Source organism: Sinocyclocheilus rhinocerous, unplaced genomic scaffold (genome assembly GCF_001515625.1).
Source record: "Sinocyclocheilus rhinocerous isolate Xijiao unplaced genomic scaffold, SAMN03320098_v1.1 scaffold6424, whole genome shotgun sequence".
Classification (NCBI taxonomy): domain Eukaryota; kingdom Metazoa; phylum Chordata; class Actinopteri; order Cypriniformes; family Cyprinidae; genus Sinocyclocheilus; species Sinocyclocheilus rhinocerous.
Window position 1 is genome coordinate 30,604 of NW_015623666.1, and position 27,693 is coordinate 58,296.

At 35.7% G+C, this 27,693-nt stretch overlaps 3 protein-coding genes across 3 annotated transcripts in view; 2 read left to right on the top strand and 1 right to left on the bottom strand.

The window, feature by feature from the left end:
- Positions 1–804, bottom strand: part of LOC107722016 (potassium channel subfamily K member 10-like) — a 28,556-nt gene extending 27,752 nt beyond the window's left edge. The window contains exon 1 of the mRNA XM_016530278.1: positions 366–804. Within this exon, the coding sequence (XP_016385764.1) occupies positions 366–804 (439 nt within the window). The remainder of the gene's footprint in view (positions 1–365) is intronic.
- Positions 805–4,512: 3,708 nt separating this feature from the next.
- On the top strand, positions 4,513–9,334 carry spata7 (spermatogenesis associated 7). Its single transcript, XM_016530719.1, has 11 exons — positions 4,513–4,661; positions 4,835–4,927; positions 5,080–5,127; positions 5,514–5,629; positions 5,713–6,152; positions 6,249–6,291; positions 7,081–7,187; positions 7,340–7,390; positions 7,614–7,691; positions 7,781–7,838; positions 8,658–9,334. The coding sequence occupies exons 1-11, from the start codon at positions 4,619–4,621 to the stop codon at positions 9,075–9,077; spliced, it is 1,497 nt and encodes a 498-aa protein (XP_016386205.1). The 5' UTR covers positions 4,513–4,618; the 3' UTR covers positions 9,078–9,334.
- A 2,195-nt stretch (positions 9,335–11,529) lies between these two features.
- The window catches only part of ptpn21 (protein tyrosine phosphatase non-receptor type 21), a 32,535-nt gene continuing 16,371 nt past the window's right edge, over positions 11,530–27,693 (top strand). Inside the window, exons 1-13 of the mRNA XM_016530369.1 lie at positions 11,530–11,699; positions 13,267–13,564; positions 17,400–17,569; positions 17,649–17,746; positions 20,806–20,873; positions 20,974–21,044; positions 22,388–22,475; positions 23,213–23,301; positions 23,834–23,921; positions 24,136–24,215; positions 24,991–25,098; positions 25,868–25,928; positions 26,338–26,416. Coding sequence (XP_016385855.1) covers positions 13,385–13,564; positions 17,400–17,569; positions 17,649–17,746; positions 20,806–20,873; positions 20,974–21,044; positions 22,388–22,475; positions 23,213–23,301; positions 23,834–23,921; positions 24,136–24,215; positions 24,991–25,098; positions 25,868–25,928; positions 26,338–26,416 — 1,180 coding nt within the window. The 5' untranslated portion in view covers positions 11,530–11,699; positions 13,267–13,384. The remainder of the gene's footprint in view (positions 11,700–13,266; positions 13,565–17,399; positions 17,570–17,648; positions 17,747–20,805; positions 20,874–20,973; positions 21,045–22,387; positions 22,476–23,212; positions 23,302–23,833; positions 23,922–24,135; positions 24,216–24,990; positions 25,099–25,867; positions 25,929–26,337; positions 26,417–27,693) is intronic.

The following is a 27,693-nucleotide window of genomic DNA, read 5'->3' on the forward strand; positions in this document are numbered from 1 at the left end:
ACCAATTTGTGAAAACTCTCCATTTATGTGCGTAAAGACGTCTAGTGGAAGGAGCCCTAGCCTCAGAAATAGTGTTCAACACGCGCTGAGGAAGTGCATCTGTTACAGGCAAGCTCCGTCGAGCGGCCAGACATGAAGGCTCCATGACTCTGGATTTGGGTGCCATATCGTTAACTGTGCTTGAGAGAGGAGGGCTCTCTTCAGTGGGATAGTCCACAGGGGGCTACCAGCATCTGCACCAATTCTGGGAACCACGGCTGATTGGGCCATTTCGGTGCCACTAACAGAACAGATTGTCTGTCCTCTCTGATTTTGCAAAGCACGCAAGGCAGAAGTTTCACTGGAGGAAAGACATACTTGCATACTTTCGGCCAGCTGTGAGCTAGTGCATCCACTCCCAGGGGAGAGTGTGTCAGTGAATAAAACAGCGGGCAGTGAATGTTCTCCGCTAATGCGAAGAGATCCACCTCCGCCCTGCCGAATACACTCCAAATCATATTGACTGTCAAAGGGTGTAGTCTCCACTCCCCGTAGATCACCCCGCCCCTCGACAGTAAGTCTGCGCCATAATTCAGGCGCAGGAGAAAGCGCCTGAATTATGTCCGGGAGAAAGCACTCGAGCACTAGGTTACAGCACGGAGCTCCAAACAGTTTATGTGCCACAACTTCTCCTGTTTCTGACCAAGTCCTGAAGGCTGGTCTGTTGTCGCATACGGCTCCCCAGCCCGTGCTCGATGCATCTGTCATAACAGTCTTCTTTCTGATCACTTGGCCAGTAAGAACACCCCGGCGATACAGAGTCATATCGTGCCAAGGGGTCAGCGCATCCCAGCAGTCGCGCGTCACTTTGATGCGCAAGGTACCCACGCGCCATGCGCTCTGTGGCACCCGGCCCTTTAGCCAGAGCTGAAGCGGTCGCATATGTAGGAGCCCTAGTTTGCACACTGTCGAGGCGGCAGCCATCTGGCCGAGCGTCCTCTGAAAGCATTTCAGCGGGGGAGAGTGCCCTAACTTGAAGACTGCGAGAGAGCTGATCAGTTTTTGTGAGCGCTCTTCCGACAGACGCGCTCAGGAAACGCCTGTGGCTACCTGAATGTGAAAATAAGCATCCTTTAAATCCACGGAGATAAACCAATCTCTCGGTCTGATGTATGAGAGGATTTGTCTCAGCATAATCATTTTGAACGAGCGCTTCGAAAGCGCGCGATTCAATGGTCTCAGGTTCAAGTTTGGGCGGAGTCCACCGTCTTTCATTGGTACCAGAAAATAATGACTGTAGAAGCTGCTCTCGCAATCTGCTAGGGGCACTGTCTCTACAGCACGTTTTGCGAGGAGACTGTGTATTTCCTCTCGCAGAACTGAGGCATTCTGCTCCCGTACAGTGGACATTAACACACCGTTGAAACAGGGTTGCCTGCGGAAGAACTGAAGCGTGTAGCCGTTCTTTTTTGATTTCATAACCCACTCTGATACCCCCGGCAGTGCCTGTCACGCTTCTGTGAACTGTGACAGCGGGCGAGGCGAACTGCACACCGTGAGGGATAACTCACCATTGGGGGGCGGGGAGTTTAATACCACACGAATGTAAGAGTGAGTGATGGGGGAGAGGGGAGTTAGAGGAGGAGAATTGCTCTGATATTGAGGTGAGTTTTGTATGTTTTTCGACTTTATTGCACTGCATAGTGGAACAGTCAAAACACAAACATGACAATTGCTCTCACCGCCCCAACAGGCAGGGGGCGTGGTAAACACACACAGCGGAGCGAGCAGACTTCTTCAGTGGCTCGTCTTCGGCGCTGGGTGCAGCTTTCTTCCTCCGAGAGACAGCATCAGGAACACGGCTTTGATTCCGGTGCTGGTGGCCTGCCGCCTCTGTCAGGGTGGGGTCTCTGGCCCTTCGAGCCCTGACGGCGCTTCGGCCACGGCTGTCTTGGTCTCACTGCCGGCTCATGCTCGCGCCGAACAGCAGCAAAAGAGGCGTGCGGTCTTGGCCCGCCGTGGAGAAAGCCTTGCCTTCCTTGGACAGGAAGTGTAGGAGCTCGACATCACTATGATGGAGGTCCCCCACGTCACTGCCGTGGGGCGCAGTGTTATCCAGCGGGCTGTTGGACCACTCCTCTCTTGCTTCTCTTGTCACCTGACCCTGTCAGATCCGCATCAGAAGCACTTTCCTCCTTGGCTCGAAAGAGGCTGCAGAGGAAGAGAGCGGCAGTGCTAGTTGGTCAAGTTCATCGCCTTGGACGATGGCCACACGGAGCCTGAGAGTCCGGAGGCTCATATCTGCACAGTGGGGGCAGACCGACTCCCCAAGCGCCGCCTCCGAGTGGGCGTGACCCAGGCAGAAGACACACGACTCATGGTCATCAGAAGTTTCTATTGGCTTTACGCAGGAGAGGCAATCGCGAGAGGTCATCCTTGTCCAAAGCTCACCGGAACACAGCAGGGGAGAGAAGGCGTGTCCACTGCAGCATGTAGATCACGGTGAGTACTCTTGATGATAGGCTTCTTGCTTCTTGTAGAAGGTTGGCTGAAGGAAAAGATTCTGAATGGATGACGTACAAGCGCTGCCTTATATAGAGTGGAAACCCCTCATATTTCACGCGCTTGTACGCCATTGGCCAGTTTCACTTGCGTGATTCAATAAGGCTTCAGTAGTATTTGGAGGAAAGGGTAATTCCCAAAGCAATGTAAGTGACCGAATCGAAAGGGAACATCAAACCATTAAGGCAGTACAGTTATAAAAACAAAACAACGAATAAAGAAAGAAATTAAGTATACACAGATACAAATCCTTTAAGAAAATTAACCATGGTTTTTATTAAACTATGGTTAATGTAGCAAAAGCATGGTCAATCTGTGTTTACCATAGTTTAACTATAGTAACCATGGTGTTTTTTTGTTTTTTTTTAACTATGGTTAATGTAGCAAAAGCATGGTCAATCTGTGTTTACCATAGTTTAACTATAGTAACCATGGAAAAAGTAATAAATTACTCCTTAAGAGGACACAGGATAAATGCAGAGATGCAGTTTTGACGGTTTTAGGATTCCTCTGCTTCTAGGACTCGGAGATCAAATTTGAATAAAGAAGAGAGAGGTTAAGAGCCAGAGTTTTGTTTATGTATGCCTATATTTTTCTATTCTCTTTTGAGTAGTCAAACAATCCAAAGAAAACATCTTTAAAACTGCAGCTGTAATGTTGTTGGTTTTACATCATCAAAATTGTGTAATTATTATCTGATTAATATACTAAAATAAAAATGCTATCTTTATGAATTATAAGTAAGTTAGCAACCATAGCTTTAAATAAAGTTTTTAGATGTCATTAACTGAGGTCAAAAGCCTATCTTATAAATGCATAAATATCATAAATTTTTAGGGCAGTATAATATAATATAATATAATATAATATAATATAATATAATATAATATAATATAATATAATATAATATAATATAATATAATATAATATAATATAATATAATATAATATAATATAATATAATATAATATAATTTTTGTCTGTATGATAAAAGTCAATGGCAGTATTATTTCATATTATTTTATTTTATTTTATTTTAAAAATAGCAAGACTGCCGAGTTGAAGTTGGGGACATGTGCGTGCTTACGTTACCGACTGCATGACGTCAGACGCACGCATAGTAACCAACATGGCGACGGCGAAGCTTCACGGTAGCGAAGACAGATAGCTGGCAGCTTGGAAAACATCTGTGAAAGATGATAACTGTGAATATAAAATAAAATATATTTATTTATCAAGTGTTGTTAACTTGACTGCATTACCTCAGACGTTCGTATGAACGTTAAACATGATGATTTCCGGTGAAACACGAGTATTTTGAGCATGAGGTTCCTGCGAGAGTTTCTCATCATGGACACTAAACCAGGTAAATGATATTCGCCAAATCAAATATAATAATCTGACCAAACACAGACCATTATAGTCTATTTATAATCATTCATGGCATGTGCATTTAAGAGAGACGCGTTAAATCATGTTCCTTTACAACACTAAACAAAAAGTACCATGGTATTACCGTGGTTTTAAGGCATGGTACCCTTGTGATATCATGTTAATATCAGCATTTTTTAAAGTGTACCATGGTTAAAGCAAAGTAATGCCATCTGAGAGTAAGACCATTTGATTAGTTGTTTTCTGATGGGGATGTTAGTATAGGCGACTATTTATTAATATTGATGTATTCATTGTGTCTGATGGATTACTATGCCCTAGTCTCGTTCCTTTTAGCAGAAAGAACCAGATTTGGGCAGTAAGACTACAAAAGGTTTTCACATATATGCTTATTTCATATTATTTTATTTTATTTTATTTTAAAAATAGCAAGACTGCCGAGTTGAAGTTGGGGACATGTGCGTGCTTACGTTACCGACTGCATGACGTCAGACGCACGCATAGTAACCAACATGGCGACGGCGAAGCTTCACGGTAGCGAAGACAGATAGCTGGAAAGATGATAACTGTGAATATAAAATAAAATATATTTATTTATCAAGTGTTATTAACTTGACTGCATTACCTCAGACGTTCGTATGAACGTTAAACATGATGATTTCCGGTGAAACACGAGTATTTTGAGCATGAGGTTCCTGCGAGAGTTTCTCATCATGGACACTAAACCAGGTAAATGATATTCGCCAAATCAAATATAATAATCTGACCAAACACAGACCATTATAGTCTATTTATAATCATTCATGGCATGTGCATTTAAGAGAGACGCGTTGCTCTAGAAATAAAACTGAACTTGAACTTGATTGTTATAGTCTGTAATGGCTCTAATATTCTTCTTGCAGGTTACTGTCTTGGCTCATCTGGCAAACTGATGAATCAGTACATGATTAAAGACCACATGTTGTCACATTACAGAAAGCTGTATTCAGCCAAAGGTAATTCAGATACGTGCCACCGTTACAAGGATGCTAAGCTTATAGTTTTTTACATCTTTATCATCAAGCCACTGGCTTTTCATTGCATTTTCTTTATGCCTTATTTGTTTGTCTTTTTTATATACTTAACCACTTCTTTTGTTTTCTTTTAGCTGTTGTGGACTGTTCAGTGCCTAAAAGCATGCATAGCAATGTCAAATGTAAGTAAACATACCATTTTACAAGTCCACTTTATGCAAAAATAATTTAGCAATTTAAATTATATTAAATCTCATGTATGAATTTATATAATATCAATTTATATAAGTTTATGTAATAAATACAATTAATTATTGTATATAATATATATAATATAAATGCATTATAAAATATATTTAACCATATCTATTTATATTATATAAATATATACATTATATTTTAATATATATAAAATATAATGTATATATTTATGTGTAAATGTCAAATGTTTACATGTATATAAATGTAATATATCAAATAAAATATATTTAAAAAAATTTTTTAGCCAGATATGCTGTACTAATACTAATTTAAAAAAAAAAAAAAATTTTTTAAATATTTTTTGTAGATGTTGATCAAAAGCGCCGTGAGCAATTAAGGAAAGACACTCTGAGTCAATCAGGAAGATCCACTTCCCAGAGGAGCACTAGGATAAACTCAAGAACTTCCTGTACTTCTAAGAATGTAAGATAACGTTTGGTGCTTCATTACGTCAGATTGCTGTGCAGAAATTGTACTCAGAACTGAAGTTCACTCTTTGTTTCCAGAGCAGACCCTCTGTTCAGGGTGACGACAGTGCCTATCATTACCTGAACCAATCTCTGATGTCCTCACCCAGGATCAGCACCTCATTCCACTCCAAACAAATCGTATATCCGTCCCCTGCGAACCATTTCCCATCCGCCTCAGAGCTGACGTACCGAAGCCCAAACCCTCACTGGCATCCCGCGGGTCCGTCCTGTGCCACGTCCGCCAGTCAGAGAGGATACAGAAGCTTTCAGGATCCCACACAGAAGACCTACAGCGGAGACGTTCTGCTGAAACACGCTCATCGCTTCACTCAGGAGAAACCCTTCACCCCGAGAACGCTCAAATCAGACCACAAGTCCACGCTCTTACAATACCGCTATTACACACCTCCACGGAGGAAAGCTGAGGAGGAGAAATCCTCCTCTAAAGTCATCCGACAGGAGACGTACCACGGGAGGTATATCCAATGATACTGAAAGAGCTATTATATTATGTTTCAAATGGTATTGTGGAGACCTGATAGTATAACGGGGCGTTTTTCTGTTGTCTGCAGCACACGGTCCAAACGAGGCTTTTCTCCACAGCTCGAGTCCCAGGCAAGTCTGAAGGACCTTTGAGGGACATTCTGCAAAATATCATAATGCCATCTATCTATCTATCTATCTATCTATAATCTATCTATCTATCTATCTATCTGACTCCTCTATAATCTATCTATCTATCTATCTATCTATCTGACTCCTCTATAATCTATCTGTCTATCTATCTATCTATCTATCTATCTATCTATCTGACTCCTCTATTATCTATCTATCTATCTATCTATCTATCTATCTATCTATCTATCTGTGCATTTATGTATGCATTTATGGCTGGATTTATGCAATATATTTATGCATTTACCTATTTATTTATATATTGATTTGTTTATTTATGGACTGATTTTTATTGATTGAATGATTGATTGATTGATTAGTTCATTCATTCATTCATTTTTTATTAATTGATCTATGTATTATTTATTTATGGTTTGATTTATGATTTATTTATTTATTTACTTATTTATGCATTGATTTTTTTTTTATACATTGATTTTTTTTTTATTTATGCACTGATTGATGCATTACTTATTTATGCAGTTATTTTTCCTTTGGTTTATGCATTATTTATTTATGCATTCATTTATGCATCATTTATTTATTTATGCATTTGTTTGTTTATTTTTTTTAATGCATGTGCTAAAAGTGGATTAATTGGTTGGTTGCTGGTGGTTGAAGTTGGTTGATGAATGTCCATATTGACCAGAGCTGGAATCTAGACAAAAGAGAAGCTCAAATATCAATACACTGACATCTTGTTTTAATCTTGTTTTAATCTTTTTGCAGCCATTTACTCTCGATCACGAGTGGTCGGATGAAGAAACAGATTCATTTAGACATCACGGCAAGACAAGCAGGTTTAGGGACGGTGATTTTCTTTTCTCGTCTTCCAGGTAAATGATGTCTGCCAGATTTCTGTATATCACACAAATGTCTTATGGTTTTATAATAGTTGTAGAAAGCATGCAGATCCTATAAAATCATCCTATAAAATGATTTTTATAGTGGCATATATAAAAGAAAAGGCTCTTTTCTTTTGTTTCAGGATTTCACCAGAAGGCATGAGGTCTCCCATAATGAGAAAGGTTTCAGCAGAGTGAGTGTCCTGCACCAGACCCCTGAAATATATCATGCATTACACTAATGTGACATTTAAACCACTGATATTCACTTCAAATTCTTGATATACTTTTAGAAATAAAGATGTACTTGACATGATATATGAATATAATCATGCATACAGTCATTTGTATTTTCAGTTTATTCATCTTCATTCATGTGTCATTCTCTGGACCTTCTGAACTTGTTCTTTTCACCAGGGAGGAAGAATTAATGTACCTGGAGTTCATTACAGACGTGACGAATGAGATCTTATCGCAAGGCCTTTACTCTGACAGGTGTGTGAGAACGTTTATTTTGTAGGAAGAGAAATTGCATGACACTTTTTGTTCGTTTGACTTATCTAATGAAGTATCGGTCTGTTCAGGGTACTGAAGAGAGTGTTTGAACGTCACATTGATATGAACAGACATCGATTAGATGAGGTGAGCATTTTGGATTTTACATTTCATTAATCTGATGCTTTTATACAAAGTGATTTAATTGAGGAAAAACACAAACAATTCTTCATTATATTATTTTATTATTGCAATAACATGGGATATTTGTGCTCACACTCAATATTAGATTTGTTAAGTTGTGTAATGTATTTTCATGGACTGGATTTAGCAGTTGTTTTTAAAATACCGTATTTTAGTGTATTTTATTTATTTATTTTTTGTTTTGAAGGAAATGTTTTTTTATTGAGCAAGCGTGCATTAAATTGATCAAAAGTGGCAGTAAAGACATTTATAATGTTACAAAAGATTTCTATTTGAAATAAATGCTGTTCTTTTGAACTTTCTATTCATCTGTGAATCCTGAAAAATAAAATGTATCACCGTTTCCACAAAAATATTGGGCAGCACAATTGTTTTCAACATTGATAATAATCAGAAATGTTTCTTGAGCAGCAAATCAGCATATTATACTGATTTCTGAAGATCATGTGACACTGAAGACTGGAGTAATGATGCTGAAAATACAGCTGCGCATCACAGAAATACATTACATTTTAACAGATATTCACATAGAAAACAGTGATTTGAAATTGTAATAAAATGTCACAATTTTACAATTTTTACTCTATTAATAAATGAATATTTTTGCATTTCATTACATTCATTACATAACATTTCATTATATGGCACTCAGTTCCAAGCATCTTTTTGAACATGTGACTTATCACTCCGTATTCAAACTCCTCGGCATCACTTCATTTCTCGTTCACTCACAGACGTCCATCTCTCTAATATTCCCAACAGAACAAAATGCGGCACCTTCTAGACAATCTGCAGGAGGATCTGCGAAGTCCCCCTGCTGCCGCCGTCACGTCGTACAGTCCTGTCATCTATCAGACGCTGCCATCAGATGATGGTGATGATCTGCTTCATAAAGTGTTTAACGAGGACCGAGGCCAGAGCGAGGACGTCACTCCCGCTGTAGCGTCCACACCTGTGAACCACAGTCGAGCCGGTCTGGAGGACTGTAATGAAGGCAGCGAGATCTCCCTGAATGATGACACACATCTCAATCCCAGGAGCACTGCAGACGATAATGAGGTGTCAGAACAGGTTGATGAACTTGGGAAAATCATGGCGGAGTCTTTAAGTGTGTCAGAACCTCGACAGCAAGTGTTTGAACAGGAGCAGACGAGAGGAGACATCAGCGATGACGAGTTTTGACTCAGTGAAATGTTTGCAAAAGCACACTGATTTTTGCTTTGTCACACTGTAATTGTTTGCAGTTTCTGCAGAATTTCAGATTTCTGCTTCGTTTACTTTTTTAATGTTATTTTACTTTTATACAGAAAAGCCACGTGTGTTCCATGGAGTGATGGTTATACAGTATTTCAGCATGTTATGTGCAGTATTCATTACTTTCCAGAATTTTTCAGCTCTCAATTTGGGCATTCATTGGTTATGTAGTCTGGTTAGGATTCAAAAGACATGCTTGTTTTCAACATTGATAATAATCAGAGATGTTTCTTGAGCATCAAATCAGCATATTAGAATGATTTCTGAAGATCATGTGACACTGAAGACTGCAGTAATGATGCTGAAAATTCAGCGCTGCATCACAGAAATCAATTACATTTTAACAGATATTCACATAGAAAACAGTGATTTGAAATTGTAATAAAATGTCACAATTTTACAATTTTTACTCTATTAATAAATGAATATTTTTGCATTTCATTACATTCATTACATAACATTTCATTATATGGCACTCAGTTCCAAGCATCTTTTTGAACATGTGACTTATCACTCCGTATTCAAACTCCTCGGCATCACTTCATTTCTCGTTCACTCACAGACGTCCATCTCTCTAATATTCCCAACAGAACAAAATGCGGCACCTTCTAGACAATCTGCAGGAGGATCTGCGAAGTCCCCCTGCTGCCGCCGTCACGTCGTACAGTCCTGTCATCTATCAGACGCTGCCATCAGATGATGGTGATGATCTGCTTCATAAAGTGTTTAACGAGGACCGAGGCCAGAGCGAGGACGTCACTCCCGCTGTAGCGTCCACACCTGTGAACCACAGTCGAGCCGGTCTGGAGGACTGTAATGAAGGCAGCGAGATCTCCCTGAATGATGACACACATCTCAATCCCAGGAGCACTGCAGACGATAATGAGGTGTCAGAACAGGTTGATGAACTTGGGAAAATCATGGCGGAGTCTTTAAGTGTGTCAGAACCTCGACAGCAAGTGTTTGAACAGGAGCAGACGAGAGGAGACATCAGCGATGACGAGTTTTGACTCAGTGAAATGTTTGCAAAAGCACACTGATTTTTGCTTTGTCACACTGTAATTGTTTGCAGTTTCTGCAGAATTTCAGATTTCTGCTTCGTTTACTTTTTTAATGTTATTTTACTTTTATACAGAAAAGCCACGTGTGTTCCATGGAGTGATGGTTATACAGTATTTCAGCATGTTATGTGCAGTATTCATTACTTTCCAGAATTTTTCAGCTCTCAATTTGGGCATTCATTGGTTATGTAGTCTGGTTAGGATTCAAAAGACATGCTGTGTCGTATTTTTGAAATACAAAACCGTTTGCCTAGTTTGTGACTTAGTTTTACTACTTTGAATTGGTTTACTTTTACACAACATGTACAAGTGCAGTATTCATATTCAGTGATGCACTTGATATAGTGAAACTTATTTAAACTGGAATTTTGAAATACTCATAATTCATCAAAACCTTGTGTCTGTCTCAAATACAGTCATTTGTTTTAGTTTTGTTTTTTTAAGATTAAATATTGCAGTATTCAGGTAGATTGGTTTAGTGATCAGAAGAAAGCTGTCTGTAAAGGTAACCACGAGTGGCTTAAACTGTTATTTGTACTTTGAACACGTGTTTTTACACTGAACTATACAATTTAATTAACAGTTTTCTTTTAGCAGCTGTTGATTTAATTGTCCACTGAGTGTTTTGCTTTTTAACTACTGAGAAATGAAACACTTCTTACTTTAACTGTGCTATGATATGTATTTTTATATTTTCAAATGACTACTGTTTACTATTTATAATACTGGATAAAGATAATTAAATGCTATTGCAATCACATTTGGTTTGTTTATTGTACACCTTAATTTGTTCTCGATAATGAATCATATCAGCAAAAGTTAACGTGCAATAAACATTAAACTTAAATACTCACTTAAAAGTTTAACAGGTAACCAGGCACAAATATGACAACACTGTGTTTTATTACACACCTGCAAATCCTCAAGAGCTGATAAAGTCTTGCTTATCATGACAAAACACCCTTACAGAAAGCAGAGTTTTACTGTGGTAAATAATGTGCAGTTATTCACATGGCTTTACAGCAGCTGCTCTCATTCCACGCATTCCCCGCGTCTGACGTAATGCGCGGCTTGTATCGAGGCGCAGCACAATTGTTCAATTTATTAATCTTATCTCATTTTTCGATCAGAGATATAACTTTGTTATTCTGGTCCAAAAAAAAAAACAACCTAACATTAATTTCTTTGAGTTGAGTTCTCCATCAAAATCAGCTTGTGACTGTTATGAAACCGAAAAAAACCGTCAAGACTTTGTGGGTGTGAGAGAAAATAGTGCCGCGGATTAATATGTTCCCGGTCACCTTTCCTCTGGTATTCCGAGCGGATGTGACGCAGCAGCAGGAGTGTGACCCGAGGAACCTCAAACATGCGTCAATCCCGAAAAAACAAACTCCACCAAATATCGGATTATTATCACAAACAGTAATTCCTACCTCAAAACCTATTCATGCTATAAATCAAGGATATAATAAATCAGATAATCCAGCAGGTAAGCGGCGGAGAGTTTCTGAAATCATTCTTTTCCAGAGTTTTACTCAAAAGTGTTAGCAGCGCTAGCCAGCGCGCGCTCTTAAACGCGAAATAAAGCTAAAACTCAGTCATCTTAATAAATCTCACCTATTTAGACGTTTAAATATGTTTTTGAAGACTTTGACGTCTTATTTAATGAAGTGTGTAAGTCCCATCTGGATGCGTGCGGTTTTGTGGTCACTTGTTGCTCCAAAAGTTAGTCAGACATTTTTGGTGTTTGTTTATATTTCGTAAAAGCAGAAAAACCAACGGATTTCTAACAACGACAGCGGAATTAAGTGCTTCGATGTACTTTAATATAATAAAATGCTTATTTTTATAGATTTGAGGGCCTTAAGCCTAAATCACGGTTCCTCTGTTATTGTTTTGTTTTTGTTGTTTAAGTTAGTCCTATTTGTTCGATGTCAATAATAGTCATAGTGGATAATTATTATATTCGTAATAAATATGTAATTTCTTAATATCATAATTATAAAAAATATGACTGTATATGTGCATAATGCTCGATATGTATAAAACATGCTGTTAGTCATTTGACATTTGTTTGTTCTCATTATACTATTGTGATTGATTCATAACGGTATGAATTGTTATTGATCTGTATTTTGAGTTTTCCACTGTCTGACAGCTTGTGCATGTGTTGTCTGTGTGAATTTGTTTCATGTCATGCTTCTAAAATAGATTTTAGTAAACGCATTATATCTATAGTAGTTCTCAACTGGTTTTGCTTCAAGAAATAGTTTTGGAATTGGATATTGAGTGATGACCTAAGTTGTTTATCACACAAAAGTAGCAAAAATGTCGCTAAAATCACACATTTATTAATATTATATAAGCCATCCAATTTTATACTCCTTTAAATAGGTATACTGTGCCAATGTAAAGTATTTATTAAAAATATATTTACTTTTTAATTTACATAAAGTGTTTGTTTACTCCATATATTATTGTACTGTTTTTATGAGTATTTATTTATTTTAATCTTAATTGTTATTATTTTAAAACAATTTTATAATTTATTTAAATATATTAATGCATTATTTTTATTTTATTTATTTTAATATATATTTATATTTTTTTATTTATTCTATTTTACATTTTTCTAATGTTTTTTTTTTTCAGTTTGAAAACCCCCTTGTGTGCTTTAGATCACACAAATAATAAGTTTATGTAAATGTAATTTATCGAATATTCTGTGTATTTTTTTTATGGAACAAACACTTCAGTTACTATTGTATTAGTCATACTAAGTGACAGAAATATTTGAGTTTTCACCTCAAAAAAATATGGAAAGCGTTTTTTCCTTCTTTGTAAAATTTGATAACCATCTTTATTTTGCTGTCCAAATTATGCATGATTACATGGTTAATTTGCATAGTTTTTTCTGCTTGTTATCTGTGACCCACCAATTGTGATTTTATCAGAAAGAGTAGATAAATACTGATATGACTCTGAGCGTTTAGGCCGTTTGTATCTGTGAATGTCATCGTTGCTAATCTGTTTTGCTGTGGTTTGTCTTTATCCAGGGACTCATGTGTTTGTCTTGTGGAACCCTGTATAATCCAGCACCCCTCCATGGATTAAGCGCAGAGAAAAGCTGAATCCAATCATTCTGCTCGAGGAGGGTCGCGGCACCGGTGCAACATGCCCCTTCCGTTCGGATTAAAGCTCAAGAGAACCAGAAGATACACGGTGTCCAGCAAAAGCTGCCTGGTGACCCGCATACAGCTGCTCAACGCTGAATATGTGGAGTTCACGCTTTCGGTGGAAAGCACGGGACAGGAATGTCTGGAGGCAGTCGCGCAGAGACTCGAGTTACGGGAGGTAGGATTGCCGTCGTTTTTGGTTTAATCTGGTCGAAATCACAACGCAGTTTGGGCGTGTGTTTATTTTAGCTCACTGGTGCCGTCTGGAGTCTCGGCTTATTCTAGGACTGCTACCAAAATGCTGTCAAACACCCTAAATGCATGTGTGCCAAGAACTCGGCCTGGACTCTGTGTGCTTCATTTGCATGCAGTCAGCTGCTCTTGAGAAGTCTGAGTCAGATTATCGTGTTAGTATGCCATCCATATCTAGTTATAGATTGCCGTGTCTTTTCAGACATGTTGTGTGAGTCTTATTTTCTTGACCAGCCAACTGTGGCTTTTAGTAAAGTGTGTTTAGTAGCCTAAAGGTGACTAGTACAGTGATTTAATCAGCTGTATTAATTGTGCATGCTTACAAAATCCTGATGCTGTTGTTGTTCAAGCAAAATTACAGTATTGGTAATTAAAAAAAGTTTTATAGTAGGGATGTAACGATATCAAAATCTTGCGATACGATATTGTTGCGATATGATGTCCACGGTACGATATTTATTGTGATATTTAAAAAGAAAAAAAGAAATTAAGAATAGGGAAACAACGTAAATTCTGTACATTTTAAAGTTAAATTATTCTATCTAATGCACTTTGAGAGTGAAAATTAAGAGCTCCAACCCGTGTTCTTAACTAAGAAAACTTAAGTCAGAAAAAAGTCAGTGAATTGACTTGTACCTGAACTTTAAAGGGGACTCACTCAACCCTCTTTTTATTTGTGATATATTGTCTCAGTCTAAATTACATTCACACTGGTGTTTTAGGAAGCCAAACAAATTAGAATATAATAATATTAATAACAACAACAATAGTAGCCATATATTGTAAATAGGGTTGTGTCGGTGAGGAAATTTTCCCACCGGTTAATCGACGTGTGACAACACCTAATTTCACTGTAAAATAAATGAAAATGAATATTTCATAGGTATATTATTTTTGCTTTTCACTTACAGTAGGGAAATTACAATACTTCTTTCCTAATTTCTACACTTGAAAGAGATATTTTGAATTTGGACTGCATTTAAACCGCTAGCTGTCAGCAATTCATGCTGCACTTTTAAGCTTATATTTTGATGGAAACGATAGTAGAGCTTTTATTTTGAAAGAAAACTCCAGCTTCAGTGAAAACAGGCTTACAAAAATGCGTCTCACTACAGATCTAGTGAAATGCTGTAATCATCTGCCACGAAAATGAAACCTAACTGGTGGCTGTTGCGTTCCCAAACGTGCGCTAAACTCACAGCACGTGCAACAAACGAGTTCACTGCATTCATTCACTGTGAACGGAGCCGTTCTGAGGCTCGGAAAACACCGGATCACGAGCTGATCGCATGAACAAAGTGTGCGCTTCGCTTTGAAATGTGCAGCAAAAACAGACTTGATGAAGGGATTAAGCCATATTGTGCTTTCGGTTTAAGTTCGTTTAACATGTAATGTGCCAAAGCATAATGGCCCAAAACAAATATATTTAAAAAACTTTTATTTTGTACCTATACCTATTAATACCTATCGTTTCATATCGTCATGTGACCACAATAATATCGACACAGTTTTGATATCGCGATATTGATAATACCGTTACATCCCTATTTTATAGTCGAAAAAGTTGGTAAATATCATCTCCAGTTCAGCATCAGGATTATAGGTTAAATTTATATTAACGCACAAGTTAAAGATGCTGTAAGTAATCACCATTTCGTTTCAGTTTTTCGCCCATTTAATGACAATTTAGCTATTTTTGCAGATTCAGTTATAGTCCAGTTTTTAGAAGTACAAATATTTCATGCATGTAGTCAGTGACTTAATATGAGTCATACACTGATTATATAGTCAATGTATAAAAAGGGGATTTGAAAAATGTTGATTAAAGAAGTTTTAGATGACGCTGACAAGTATTATATCTAGTTTAGCATCAAGATTTTTGGTTAAATTTATATGTATAATATACAGGGTATATTTATGTGCTGTAACTGGTCATCACTAGTTTTAAGTTTTCACCCATTTTAATCATCATTTAGTCTTGCATTTTGGTATGGATTTTTAATGTGCAAATATTTAATGCATGTAGTGTGTGACTTAATGAGTCATAAAAACAGCTTCTATAGTAGTTGTATAAAGGAATTCGAAAAATGTTGATTAAAATAGTTTTATATTAAGTATAGCATTTGAAATGTGAAGTTTTTGTATTTTGCAATTTTTTACTTAGTAGTTGCAAAATTAATTGGAAAAACATTTGTAACCTATAAAGTTGACAAATATTATGTCCATTTTAGCATCAAGAATGTAGGTTAAATATATATGAATGCATAAGGTAAAGTACAAATATTTCATGCATGTAGTTTGACTTGAGTAATAAAAACAGCATGTATAATAATTATATGAAGTAATTTAGAAAAAAATTTTTTTTAAATAGTTTTAGATAAGTGTGTCACACTGTTTGTAGTGTGTGCTAGTAAAGGTAACTAGTAGAGTGATTTAGTCAGCAGGTACTTTTGTGAAATCATAAAGAGGTTTTCACATTTTTGGCTATTTTTTGTAGATCAGTTAGAGTCCTGCTCTCTAATATATATTTTTTTAAAAGTGCAAATATTCTATGCATGCAGTTTAGAGCGTAATATGAATCATACAAACTATTTGTATAATAATTATTTAATGTAATTTGGAAATTTTTTTTTAAATGGTTTAGAAAAACTATTTTATTCTATAAACTTGACACGTATCAAGTCGTCTTTGTTTTTTTATTAGCGTCAATATTTTAGTATAATGTATAAAGTGATGCTGTAGGTGATGATTATTTTTGTTCAGTTTTTTTACACTTGTTTTAATCACCATTTAGCTATTTTTGAAGATCAGTAACCATCCTGCTGTGTGACATGACATTAAATGTCTAAATATTCCATGCATGTAGTATCTCAATTAGTCTGAGCTCATAAAAACAGCAGGTTTTATTATATAAAGAAATTAGGCTATTTTAGGATGTCACACCTCTCAATTTCTTTGGTTTTTAGCTGCAAATCTTTTGCCAAAGAGTCGTCTTAGTCAAAACGTTGAGAATATGCCCAGTAGGGCTGCACGATATATCGAAATTATCGAAATATCGCAATATGCATATCGCAAGGTCGTGCGATATCTGAATCATTTTAATAATAGGCTACTTAAATCAAAATGTTGCAAAAGGTCAAAGTTTTAGTAAGATGCATATAGCAGAGAATTGCTTGACATTAAAAAGAGTTAAGTGCAATAAGTTGCAGAAAACAACTCTTTGGCGTCTCGTCTTGCTGTCTGACTCACACCTGAAGCGCGCACACACAGAGAGACGCGTTTCAGATCGAGTTGATTCGTCTTTCGCATCTCCTCATGTTTGAACAGACACATACACATCGAATCATGTCAATAGTACACGTCTCGACGATCATTCTCGTAAACGCAGTCGGTTATGTTTTAAATGAATTTAAACAGGTGAGAAATACATCGGATGTGTATCATTATACTGGATCCGTGCAGTCGGATTTAAAGGGACAGCAGCCTATAAATACGTGCTGCTGAATAATTTTCATTTTTAAATATTTTAAAATATAATTCAAATTGATTTTACACACTTTAAGCAATATCGTATCGCATATCGAATATCGCATTTTTTAACAAGGTATCACATATCGCATTTTTCTTCAATATCACACAGCCCTAATGCCCGGTCTTCACCTCCAGAAAAACTGATTTGAAGTTAAATGAATGTCTGGTCCCCAGGCCTGTTGTTTCTCACGAGTGAGAGCGCAATCAGTGAAATTCTGTTCATTCCCCAGATAACGTATTTCAGCCTCTGGTACTTCAACAAACAAAACCAGCAGAGATGGATTGATTTGGAGAAGCCGCTGAAGAAACAGCTTGACAAGTATGGGCTGGAGCCAACCGTTTACTTTGGGGTGGTGTTCTACGTGTCGTCTGTTACCCAGTTACAACAAGAGATAACCAGGTTAAGGATGAGAATGTGTTTAAAATGATCACAGCAGTGCTATTAGAACACCTTTACTCACTTCCTGTTTTCCGCACAGATATCAGTATTATCTCCAGCTGAAGAAAGATGTTCTGGAGGGGAAGATCCCGTGCTCCATTGAGCAAGCCATTCATTTGGCCAGCTTGGCTGTGCAAGGTATTTTTTTGGATATTATGTTGGGCATTTCAGGTATATGAACATACTGAGATATTAGGACTGATGCAGGTCTAATACTGCGCTGCCCTCGTTTTCAGATGATGTACTTATCGTTAATCTTTTGTTTTTGTAATATTAATACTCTCTTCAGTTGGTTCCATTCCATTGGACATTAAATGGATAGTTCACCAAAAAATTAAACTCCTGTTATTATTTACTCAGTGAAAACATGCTGTTATTGTGGATACTGTGGTTTAAAGGGTTAGTTCACCCAAAAATGAAAATTCTGTCATTAATTACTCACCCTCGTGTTGTTCCAAACCCCTAAGACCTTCGTTCATCTTCGGAACACAATTTAATTTAAGATACGAAGTTACGAAGCTACGAGAATACTTTTTTTGCTCGTGTCATGATACTGTCGTGAACGCGCGTCCACAAGTGACACAGTAGGTCTGTAACATAGTTTGGTTAAAATTTCTCAATGGTAGTGTAAAACAACACTACCCTGTCAAAATCAGCTCTGTTTACAGCAACCCGTTTCCTTGCATGTCACTTTAAATGCTAATGAGCTCTGCTGACCCCGCCCCTCTCTTCCGAGCCGCTCTCTGAGAGACTGTAAACTTTAGCCGCATTCATCGTGAAACTTGCTAACTAGCACATTATTACTCACTTCTTCTGGAGGTGAAGCTGGATCACAAATGATTTGCGCAAACAGACCCATTTAGGTAGATCTGGGGGCGCATTCCCTTCAAAAACAAAGGTAATCCACTGCATATTCAGCAGCTCAGATGTCGGGAGTAAATGACGATTGCCATGTTCATTATTACATCCAACAACAGAACACCTCAATCGCTTAGGAGACATTCTTGTCTACATCTGCTCCGGCGTCGAAGCAATGGTGGACTGATGACAGCTCACTCAGGGCGGGTCTGTGATAAAACCAAAGACTGACGCCACTGTCAATCAAGAATCGTGGGAGGGGCCTGTGCAGAACTACATCATTCTGCCAAGAATCTGTGAACGGCTTGATATGAGAAAGGGGTTTGGATTTATAGAGATAAAAAAAAAAAAAAAACACTGGGTGGATATTTATCATTATAGGGTGGTTGTGTACACATACTGCCAAGACACATTTTAAAATGTAAAATGTAAAAGTGAATTTTGCATCCGATGACCCCTTTAAAAAGGGAAAAAAAATACTAAAATGTGCTGGATTGAAAATATTAATTTCTTGATTTTTTTCTTAATTCAATAAACAGATATTGATTTTTAAAAACCAAAAATCTATCTTTTAGTTTATGCTAAATTGCAATCAGTTTTTCATCTATGGAAAAACATCAATAAAAAAGCTTAAACAATAAAGTAAAAAAACGTATGTATTATGTTACGTTTACTTCAGAAAAGCCATTCAGTTCCCATAAACTCGTTAGTCAATTAGAAAAAATAACTGTAGAGAGGAGCATTTTGCTAAATATGTGCTATGTTATATATTATATTTCTTTTACTTTTTAACCTGTTCTTTAATATCTACTGTATGTATGTTTGTTTGAATAAATCCGCCATGAAAACTAATTTTTTTTATGACAGTCACTGTTTAAATGTCTATAAAAACTTATTATTTAAATAATTTAAATAATATTGTATATAATGTAAATTAAGTATTGTGTATAAATCAGTTGTTAATTTTTTACGTTCAATATTTTATGTTTGAATAAATTAAAGTGTTTTTATGCTAGCCACTGTTTAAATATTTATTTAAAAAAATGAAAAAATGTGTACACAAATCACTTTAATATTATTGTAATCTACCAACTGACGAATCAAATGAAACAATTTATTATGAATCGATACTGACTGAATCATTATTGAATAAAGTAGAATTGAATTACAAGCTTGTGATTCGAAATTGAATCAAATCATTCAATGACAATTTTCCCCTCCACTCTCAAATCCCTAACATTATGTGGAAGGTGTTTTGAGACGCAGTTATAAGTTGATGTTGCAAGAGAACATTTGCTTTAACATTCTTAAGATAACGTTCAGCCAGTGTCTGGTTCAGATACTCCATCATGAAGGTACGGTTTTGTATTTCTACGGGCTGGAAGTCTAGAAAATCAGAGCATCATTTATCAAGCTGTGCTGCCAGGCTCGAGAATCGCGTACGCTGCTGGCAAAGATATATCTGGCAGCACCAGTTACTGGACTGCTGTTAGCAAAGCAGAGGAACTGACGTCACTCACTGTCGCAACCAGATCAAAAGGCAACAGGCCTTTGTCTCCGCATGGTTTGTGTTGTTTCGATGAGGCTGGACATTCAGCGGGAGTTATTTTTGTGCACCAGCATTGCTGTGTAAGGAGGCTTCACGCGATGGTGATGTTTCGGATTGTCGGCATAGCTGTGAACATTTCTAACGGGCTGATTAGGCATGCTGTTAATTTTGAGCTACTACAGTTACAAAGGCTAAATCGATTCCTTCCATAACAAAAAGTCTCTCAGCTTTTCTAAATTTAGATGTGCGATATCTATAAATGCTGTAGATGATTTTGCAGGAGTGTCATCTCACTTTTTATATTTTAAACCCAACATCAAACTCATAAAATCAATGTAAAAGCAAATAAAATAAATAAAAATAAAAACAAATACAATTATTTGTTAAATAAATAAAAAAAATACGTTTGTAAAATGAAATAAAAATAAGTACATAAATTTTTTTGCAAAATAAAAAATAATTTGTAAAAAATAAATAAATTAGTAAAATAAAAATAATAAATAAAGTAATTTGTTAAATACAATAAAAATAATTATATAATTTAAATTAAAAAAATAAAATTAATAAAATAATTTGCACAATAAAATGCATAAAATATGGATTAGAGATTTGAATGCATCATGTGCATCTTCGGATAATGTGTATATATATATGCATATAGTGCATCTAGTAAAAAATAAAAACACTAAAATATCACCCCATGGGTCTTCTTTTGAGGAATCAATGTCATTGTTTTATTTGTAGGCTTTTTTAATCTCACGCTAAACATAGTTTGTCTGTTGGTTTTTAGCTGACCTTGGAGACTTCAATCGATATGACTCCCAGGAATTCCTTCAAAAAATTGTGCTTTTTCCAATGGTAAGGAATTATTGAACATTTTATTGTCTATTTTAGGTTTAAAGGCTGCAGGATATGTCGTAAGTCTGTTATTTCAACTCTGTTTCTCCGCTTTTCTCAGCCATGGATACAGGACGAGAGGGTTGTGGAAGAGGCCACCCAGAAAGTCTCCATGCTCTATCAGAACTACCGGTGAGAGGCTGTAGTCATTTCTGAAATGTGCTAGTTTTCCCATTTGGAAAAGGCTGAAAGACTGTTAGCCGCTGTTTATGTGAGGTTCATGATTATCAGATGTGTTCAGATGGTTCCTGTTAGAGGATTTCAAAGGCAGCTGTAAAACCCCTGACGTGAATTATGACCAGACTTTCAGCTTTGGATACAAGGCAACAATAAGTGCTCTTGGCTTTCCTGCAAAAGTTCTGTTTTAGAAAGTCTTTCAGATGAGGTTTACATGTGCTCGGCACACGTTAAGGCTGGGATATATATTTTGAAATATTTGCCACATTTTGTTGCTGATATAAAATCCAAATGATCTAAATTGCGATATTTTTATTTGGCCTTTAGGCCTATATTTCTAAAAAAGGCATGTTTTTATATAATGCATTATGAAAGAAGGGCTAATTTCAGCTCTATTTTAAACCTTAGTAACAAAATGCTGTTAGATTTGAATAGTTGATTAAAAAATGTATTGATCAGCGTTTCTGCGGCTCTTTTAAAGTCTTATTTCACTCCTACCACAAATAAAGGTCTTAAATCAGAGTAAAAAAGTATTACATTTTCAGTCATGGCATTAAATGTTGCATGCACTGCAAAAATGAATATTTACTCAGTATGTTTGTCTTTATTTTCCAATACAAGTATCTAAACGGCCTTAAATCAATGTCTTGTTTTCTGAAAAACTGAACAAAATTAAATGAGATTATGCATAAAACAAGAGCAAATGTCTGTCAATGTTATATGAAAACATGTTTTTCCTTTGAATTAAGTTGATTTTCCTTCACATTGGCAGATATTTGTTCTTGTTTTATTCATAAACTCACTTCATTTTGATGAATTTCTCAGAAAGCAAGACTTCATATCTTGTCATTTTTCTCTCAGTGTCTCAGCTTTCTTTGCTTCTCAGTGCTTCAGTTTTCTTTAAGAAACATTTGTACGTTTGTACTGGAAAATAAGACAAAAATTCTGAGGAAGAACATCACTTTTTTGCAGCGTGAACAGAAGGTACATTAAAAGTTATTTCTATATTCTAGTCAAGCTTTTTCTTGTAATGAATTAAACAACAATCTATACTTTACGTAATAGTTCTTCGTATGGCAGGTCATGCAGATGAAACAACTTTTTAGTGTCTTGGAAGAAATATACATACGAATTGCAATGCTCTGACGTTGTTTGTTCGAGTAATGCACGATAAGCATGAGGAAGAATCAGCACAGATGAGTCTGATAATGACATCAGATGACAAGTGCATTGTTGAATGTGACCTTTGTGCTGTAGTGTCTCAAGTCGAAGCTGTGTGTGTGTTTTCTGTTTCCCAGAGGTCTGTCCGCACCGGAGGCGGAGTTACTCTACATGCAGGAGGTGGAGAAGATGGAGGGGTACGGTGGGGAGAGTGTCCAAGCAAAGGTAAAGCAGCAAAGAAAAGCTGTTCTTTGTGTAATTCAAGTTCCTTTTCATGGGTGCAAGCTCATCGTGCAAGAGTGCACACGACTGCTTTGACAGTGTGAAAGTGAGAAATGCATGCACCTAAAATATCTATGCACAGGGATATATTTATGAGTGTTTAGTTTTAAAGAATTCAGTTTACCTTATAATAGATTCCCGTGATGCATTTTGCTTAAGTCATCTTCGTCAGATTTGAATGAAATGTAACATTCCATCACTTGCTCACCAATGGATGCTCTGCAGTGAATGGGTGCCGTCAGAATGAGAGTCCAAACAGCTGATAAAAACATCACAGTAATCCACAAGTAATCCACACCACTCCAGTCCATCAGTTAATGTCTTGAGAAGACAAAAGCTGCGTGTTTGTAGCAACAAATCCAGTAATTTTTCTATTGAAAAAGTCGTCTGGCCTGAATCAGGAGAGAAATATGCACCATTTACCGTCCAAAACAGCTCTTTTGATGTGAGAGACAACAGGGGATGGACTTTTTCTATGGAGGAAGTGTTATTATGGATTATCGACTATTTTGGCCAGAAACAATGGTTTGAAGTTGTTTGGATTCTCATTCTGGTGGCACCCATTCACTGCAGAGGATCCGTTACTGAATTATTAATTATTTTAAGACACTGAGAGCCTTTTAAATGAATAATTATTTCACAATACTTTATTTTAAAATTTTTTCCTTGTGTCTAAACAGGATGCTCAGAGCGCAGATGTGATTATCGGCTCTTGTCTGGACGGGATTTTTGTCAAGCACAAAAATGGGAAAGCAGCTCTCATGTTTCGGTATGTGTGCATTCATCTTTTTGTGTGTTTTTTGCATTCATTCATTAAAGCTGGTGAGATATATAAAATAAATTGACACATTTTTGATGTTTAGCAATCCTAAGTTTTTTTTTGCAGTGATATTCATTTAAAATAAAATAAAAATAAAAATATTATTAAAAATATATAAAATATTATTATCAAATATAAAAAAATGTAAAATTAAAATATTATATAGGTAATATTACTACTAATCACAATGTTTTATATTGCAGCATTTAAATGAATATGATTATTCTTGTTTTAATATAGTGAAACAAAGTGTGCAAAACATGCATTGATGATTGTAAATAGATTTATTTCTGTATTTTACTTATTGAAATTTTGAAATTGGGCAAAAAATCACCCTTCCTCAGAGCAAGAATAATCAATATAGATATTGTCAAAAGACTTGCCCTCGTCTTCAAAAGGCTGTTTATCGTCCAGTGTATCGTGTTTTTAGGTTGTGTTTTGCCGTCATGTGTCTGACTCGAGCTCTTAATTGTTTCTGCAGGTGGAATGACATAAATAATATGACTCATAATAAGTCTTTCTTTGCCCTGGAGCTTGCCAACAAAGAAGACACAATCCAGTTCCAGACCGTAAGTCAAGATGCTTTTCTCTTCCTAAAATAGCCAAAAGACTGAAGTTAACCTAGAGTTATGCTATCACATATGCCTGTGTGTATGTCCATTCATATTCGTGAATAGATTTGTAGCTAGCCTCCAAAGAACACCACTCATTTAGGCCCTGAAACACACGAGTCAATGTTCTGGCCTGATTTGATTCAGTAAAAATGTTCTGGCTCTGTTTCAGGAGGACATGGAGACGTCCAAATATGTATGCAGAATGTGGCTGGCGCGGCACAAGTTTTACAAAATTAACAACAGCAGTCTGTAAGTTTATGTGTCTGTGTTTTCTGTCGTGTGTTTTTGTTAGAACTGCACTCATTTTGGCCAATACAATATGAACAAATCTATAGACTCTTACAGATGCTGGTCATTTGTCTTTTATTTCCCCTAAAAAAATGTTTTAATGTTGTGACTAAACATTCAGTCATTAGTGGATTTGATCTTTTGCTTGGATGTGTAACAGGAATACATTATATGCACAATAAAAAGAAAACTTTTCATAATTTAGCAAATAATTCTAACAAAAGTTTGGGGTCTGTAAGATTATTTAGTGTCTTTCTCTTCTCACCAAGGCTGCATTTATTTGATCAAAAATACAGTAAAAACAATTAAATATTATTACAATTTCAAATAACTATTTTCTATATAAACATATTTTAATATGTAATTTATTTCCGTGATCAAAGCTGCATTTTTAGCATCATTCAGTGTCACATGATGCTTCAGAAATCATTCTAAACATTTCATATCATTGTTAAAAACTGTTATTTTACTTCATACTTTTGTGGAAACGTGTCTTATGAATAGAAAGCTCAAAAGATCAGCATTTATTTTAAATACAATTTGTTTTGCAATATTGTATGTGTTACTTTTGATCAATTTAATGTATCCTTACTGAAAAAAGTACGTAAAAACAAAACAAAATTGCTGATTATGTTAGTTTAATCAGTAATTGGCTGATTAAAATCATTGGCTGCTTCATCAGTGCGTCTGTAGTTTTGTGTGTCCTCCTTCACCGCTATCCATTTACTGTCTCCAGAGAGCTGTCTGACGGCCCAAACTCTGAGGGCTCCCAGAGGTCCATTCTCTCTCTTTCTTTTCCTCGTTTTCCAAACCTCTCTCGTCCCTCTGTTCCTGCTGACAAGGGGTGAGCCTGACTGCACGAGGGCATCAATGCTTTACTGCTCAGAGCTTCTCATGGGCTACAGAGTGACAGAAAACTCCTGATAACTCTTTAAGGAATGGCATGACAACATGCTCGGGTCATATTTTACCGCAAATGTAATATAAAAATAAAACTATTTTCCTAAATAAAATGCAGCCCTTTTTGGATCATTACAAATTTATTTTATTTTATTTTATCAAGATAATTTATAGACAGTAAATCAAATACTACTTTTTAAAAAAAATAAATATTTAACTTTACAATAATTCCCCATTACAGCATCATAGATTAGTTAAATATTGATAATGTGGGTAAAATGCACCCTATTTTCATAATGTCAATGCAACAATGCACATATTTTTTAAAGAAGTCTCTTCTGCTCACCAAGGCTGCATTTATTTGACCAAAATTACAGTAAAAATAGTTATATTGTGAAATATTATTACAATTTAAAATAACTTTTCTTTGTTTATTTTAGGATCATTAAGTATTTTATTTTTAATCCGGACTAAATGTAGTCAGCTGCAAATCAAATGCTATAATCTTTTATAAATATTATTATTTTATATATATATATATATATATATAGAATGTGTCTGTGAGTTGTCATGAAAATTTGAATGCAGTGCAAAATGCAAACCGCTGATTTTGTACTGTAGTATCACAGTGCATGTGACGAATAAAACATTGACCTTTATTACTCTCTGGTTTATTTCACAGTTGTGTTTTATTGTTTTGTGTTTTATTACAGACAAACACAGCCCGCTCCTGTAAACACAGTGAGGCGACGGTCCTCGACGAGAATGTCTCTGGTCAGCATTATACCAGTTATTCAATGACTATACAACAGTTTTGCTATGGAGCTTGTTCTGTAGTACGTTTCTGGAGTTTGTCAGCTCTGCATGATCTCATTTGTTTTTGATGTGATTTACTGTAGCTCTGTTCCAAAACCTTGCTCTCTACATACTAGGCAGCTCCCTTTTAAGGCAGCATCCTAACTAAAATGTAACCTTATAAATGTCATGGTAAGCATAAAAAACATAAAACTAAAAAGCTTTTAATTGGACTTTTAATGCTTTCTATCTTTGAACCAATGCTTGATGTTGTGTGTGCACTTGTATATCTTCAAATACAAAGTCTAGATGGGCAGCTCTCCAGGTTTGGGACAGAGTTAATATGTCTAGCTGAATAATGCTGCTTTTGTTTTGTCTTATGATGCAGCCAAAACCACAACCCTACATGATGCCACCTCAGATGCATTTTAACGGCCATTACACCGAACCGTACACATCTTCACAAGGTAGGACATCTCCCATCAGCAACGGGCCAAAACTGCAAAAAATTATTTTCTTTAGTATTTTGCTTCTAAACATTCTTAAATCAAGATAAAACAAAATGACAGAATTTAGTGAGAAACAAATCTTCCAGTGTGGTTAAAAAAATTTACTTCAGACCTTTTTAGAACTTTACAGAAAAAAAGACTTAATATAATATCTAAACATTCTTAAATCAACATACATTTATTTAAAAAGCAAAATAACTTAAGATATGAAGTCTTCTCAATGTAATGTATCTTGATTTAAGAGTTATTATATATTTGTACTCGAAAACAAGACAAAAATACTAAAAAAAAGTCATTATTTTTAAAAATCAAGATAAGTTACAGACAAATTGTCAATAAACAAAGTCAAATACTATGCAAACTAATTTATCTTGATTTTAAAAAAAAATGTTTAATGAAATTGTGCTGGAAAAGAAGACAAATATTATGAGAAAATCATTCTTGTATTTTATTTTATTTATTATTTTGTAATTAAATTATAATAAATAATAATAATAATAAAAGTTAATTATAATAAAAAAAAGTAAATCAAATACTGCAATCATTTATAAATATTTAAGTTAAAGGGGTGGTTCATTGTGATTTCACTTTTTTAACGTTAGTTAGTGTGTAATGTTGCTGTTTGAGCATAAACAATATCTGCAAAGTTACGAAGCTGAAAGTTCAATGCAAACGGAGATATCGTCTTTTAAAATTCTGGCAGTTTAATGCCTACAAAAACGACTGGTAGGGACTACAACGAGTTACTTCACGGGTTCGTGACCCCATAAACACAATCAAGCCTAGAAAAAAAACTGTGAATCACCCCTTTAAAATATAGACAGTGTGAGAGAAAAAAAAATCAGTTTTTGTGAAAATAACCTATGGAATTTTCTAATTTATCCAGATTTTAAGTTTGTACTGACAAAAATGCTAAGCATTCTTGTATTTTATTTGTTTTATTTTATTTATGTTTTTATTTAAAGGGGTCATATGATGCTTTTTTAAAGATCATTATTTTGTGTTAAGAAATTGTAGTCAGTAAATCAAAAACCTATAAATATTAAACTTTACAATGTTTTTGCATCATAATGATGCTGACTTGCTTCTCAAGTTAATGTATCTTGATTAGGGCTGGGCGATATGGCCAAAAAAATGATCACGATAACTTTTTAAATATCAGTCGATATCGATAATTATCACGGTAAATGTCAAATCTTTATTTCTTTCAAGTTTAAAGCCAGATTTTTGCTCCA

Bases quoted from the DNA above. Each gene is read 5' to 3' on its own strand.
- spata7 (XM_016530719.1), top strand. From the start codon at position 4,619: ATGAGGTTCCTGCGAGAGTTTCTCATCATGGACACTAAACCAG. The intron at 4,928-5,079 runs GTAATTCAGATA...GTTTTCTTTTAG, and splicing joins AAAGCTGTATTCAGCCAAAG to CTGTTGTGGACTGTTCAGTG. The intron at 6,292-7,080 runs GCAAGTCTGAAG...ATCTTTTTGCAG, and splicing joins CTCCACAGCTCGAGTCCCAG to CCATTTACTCTCGATCACGA.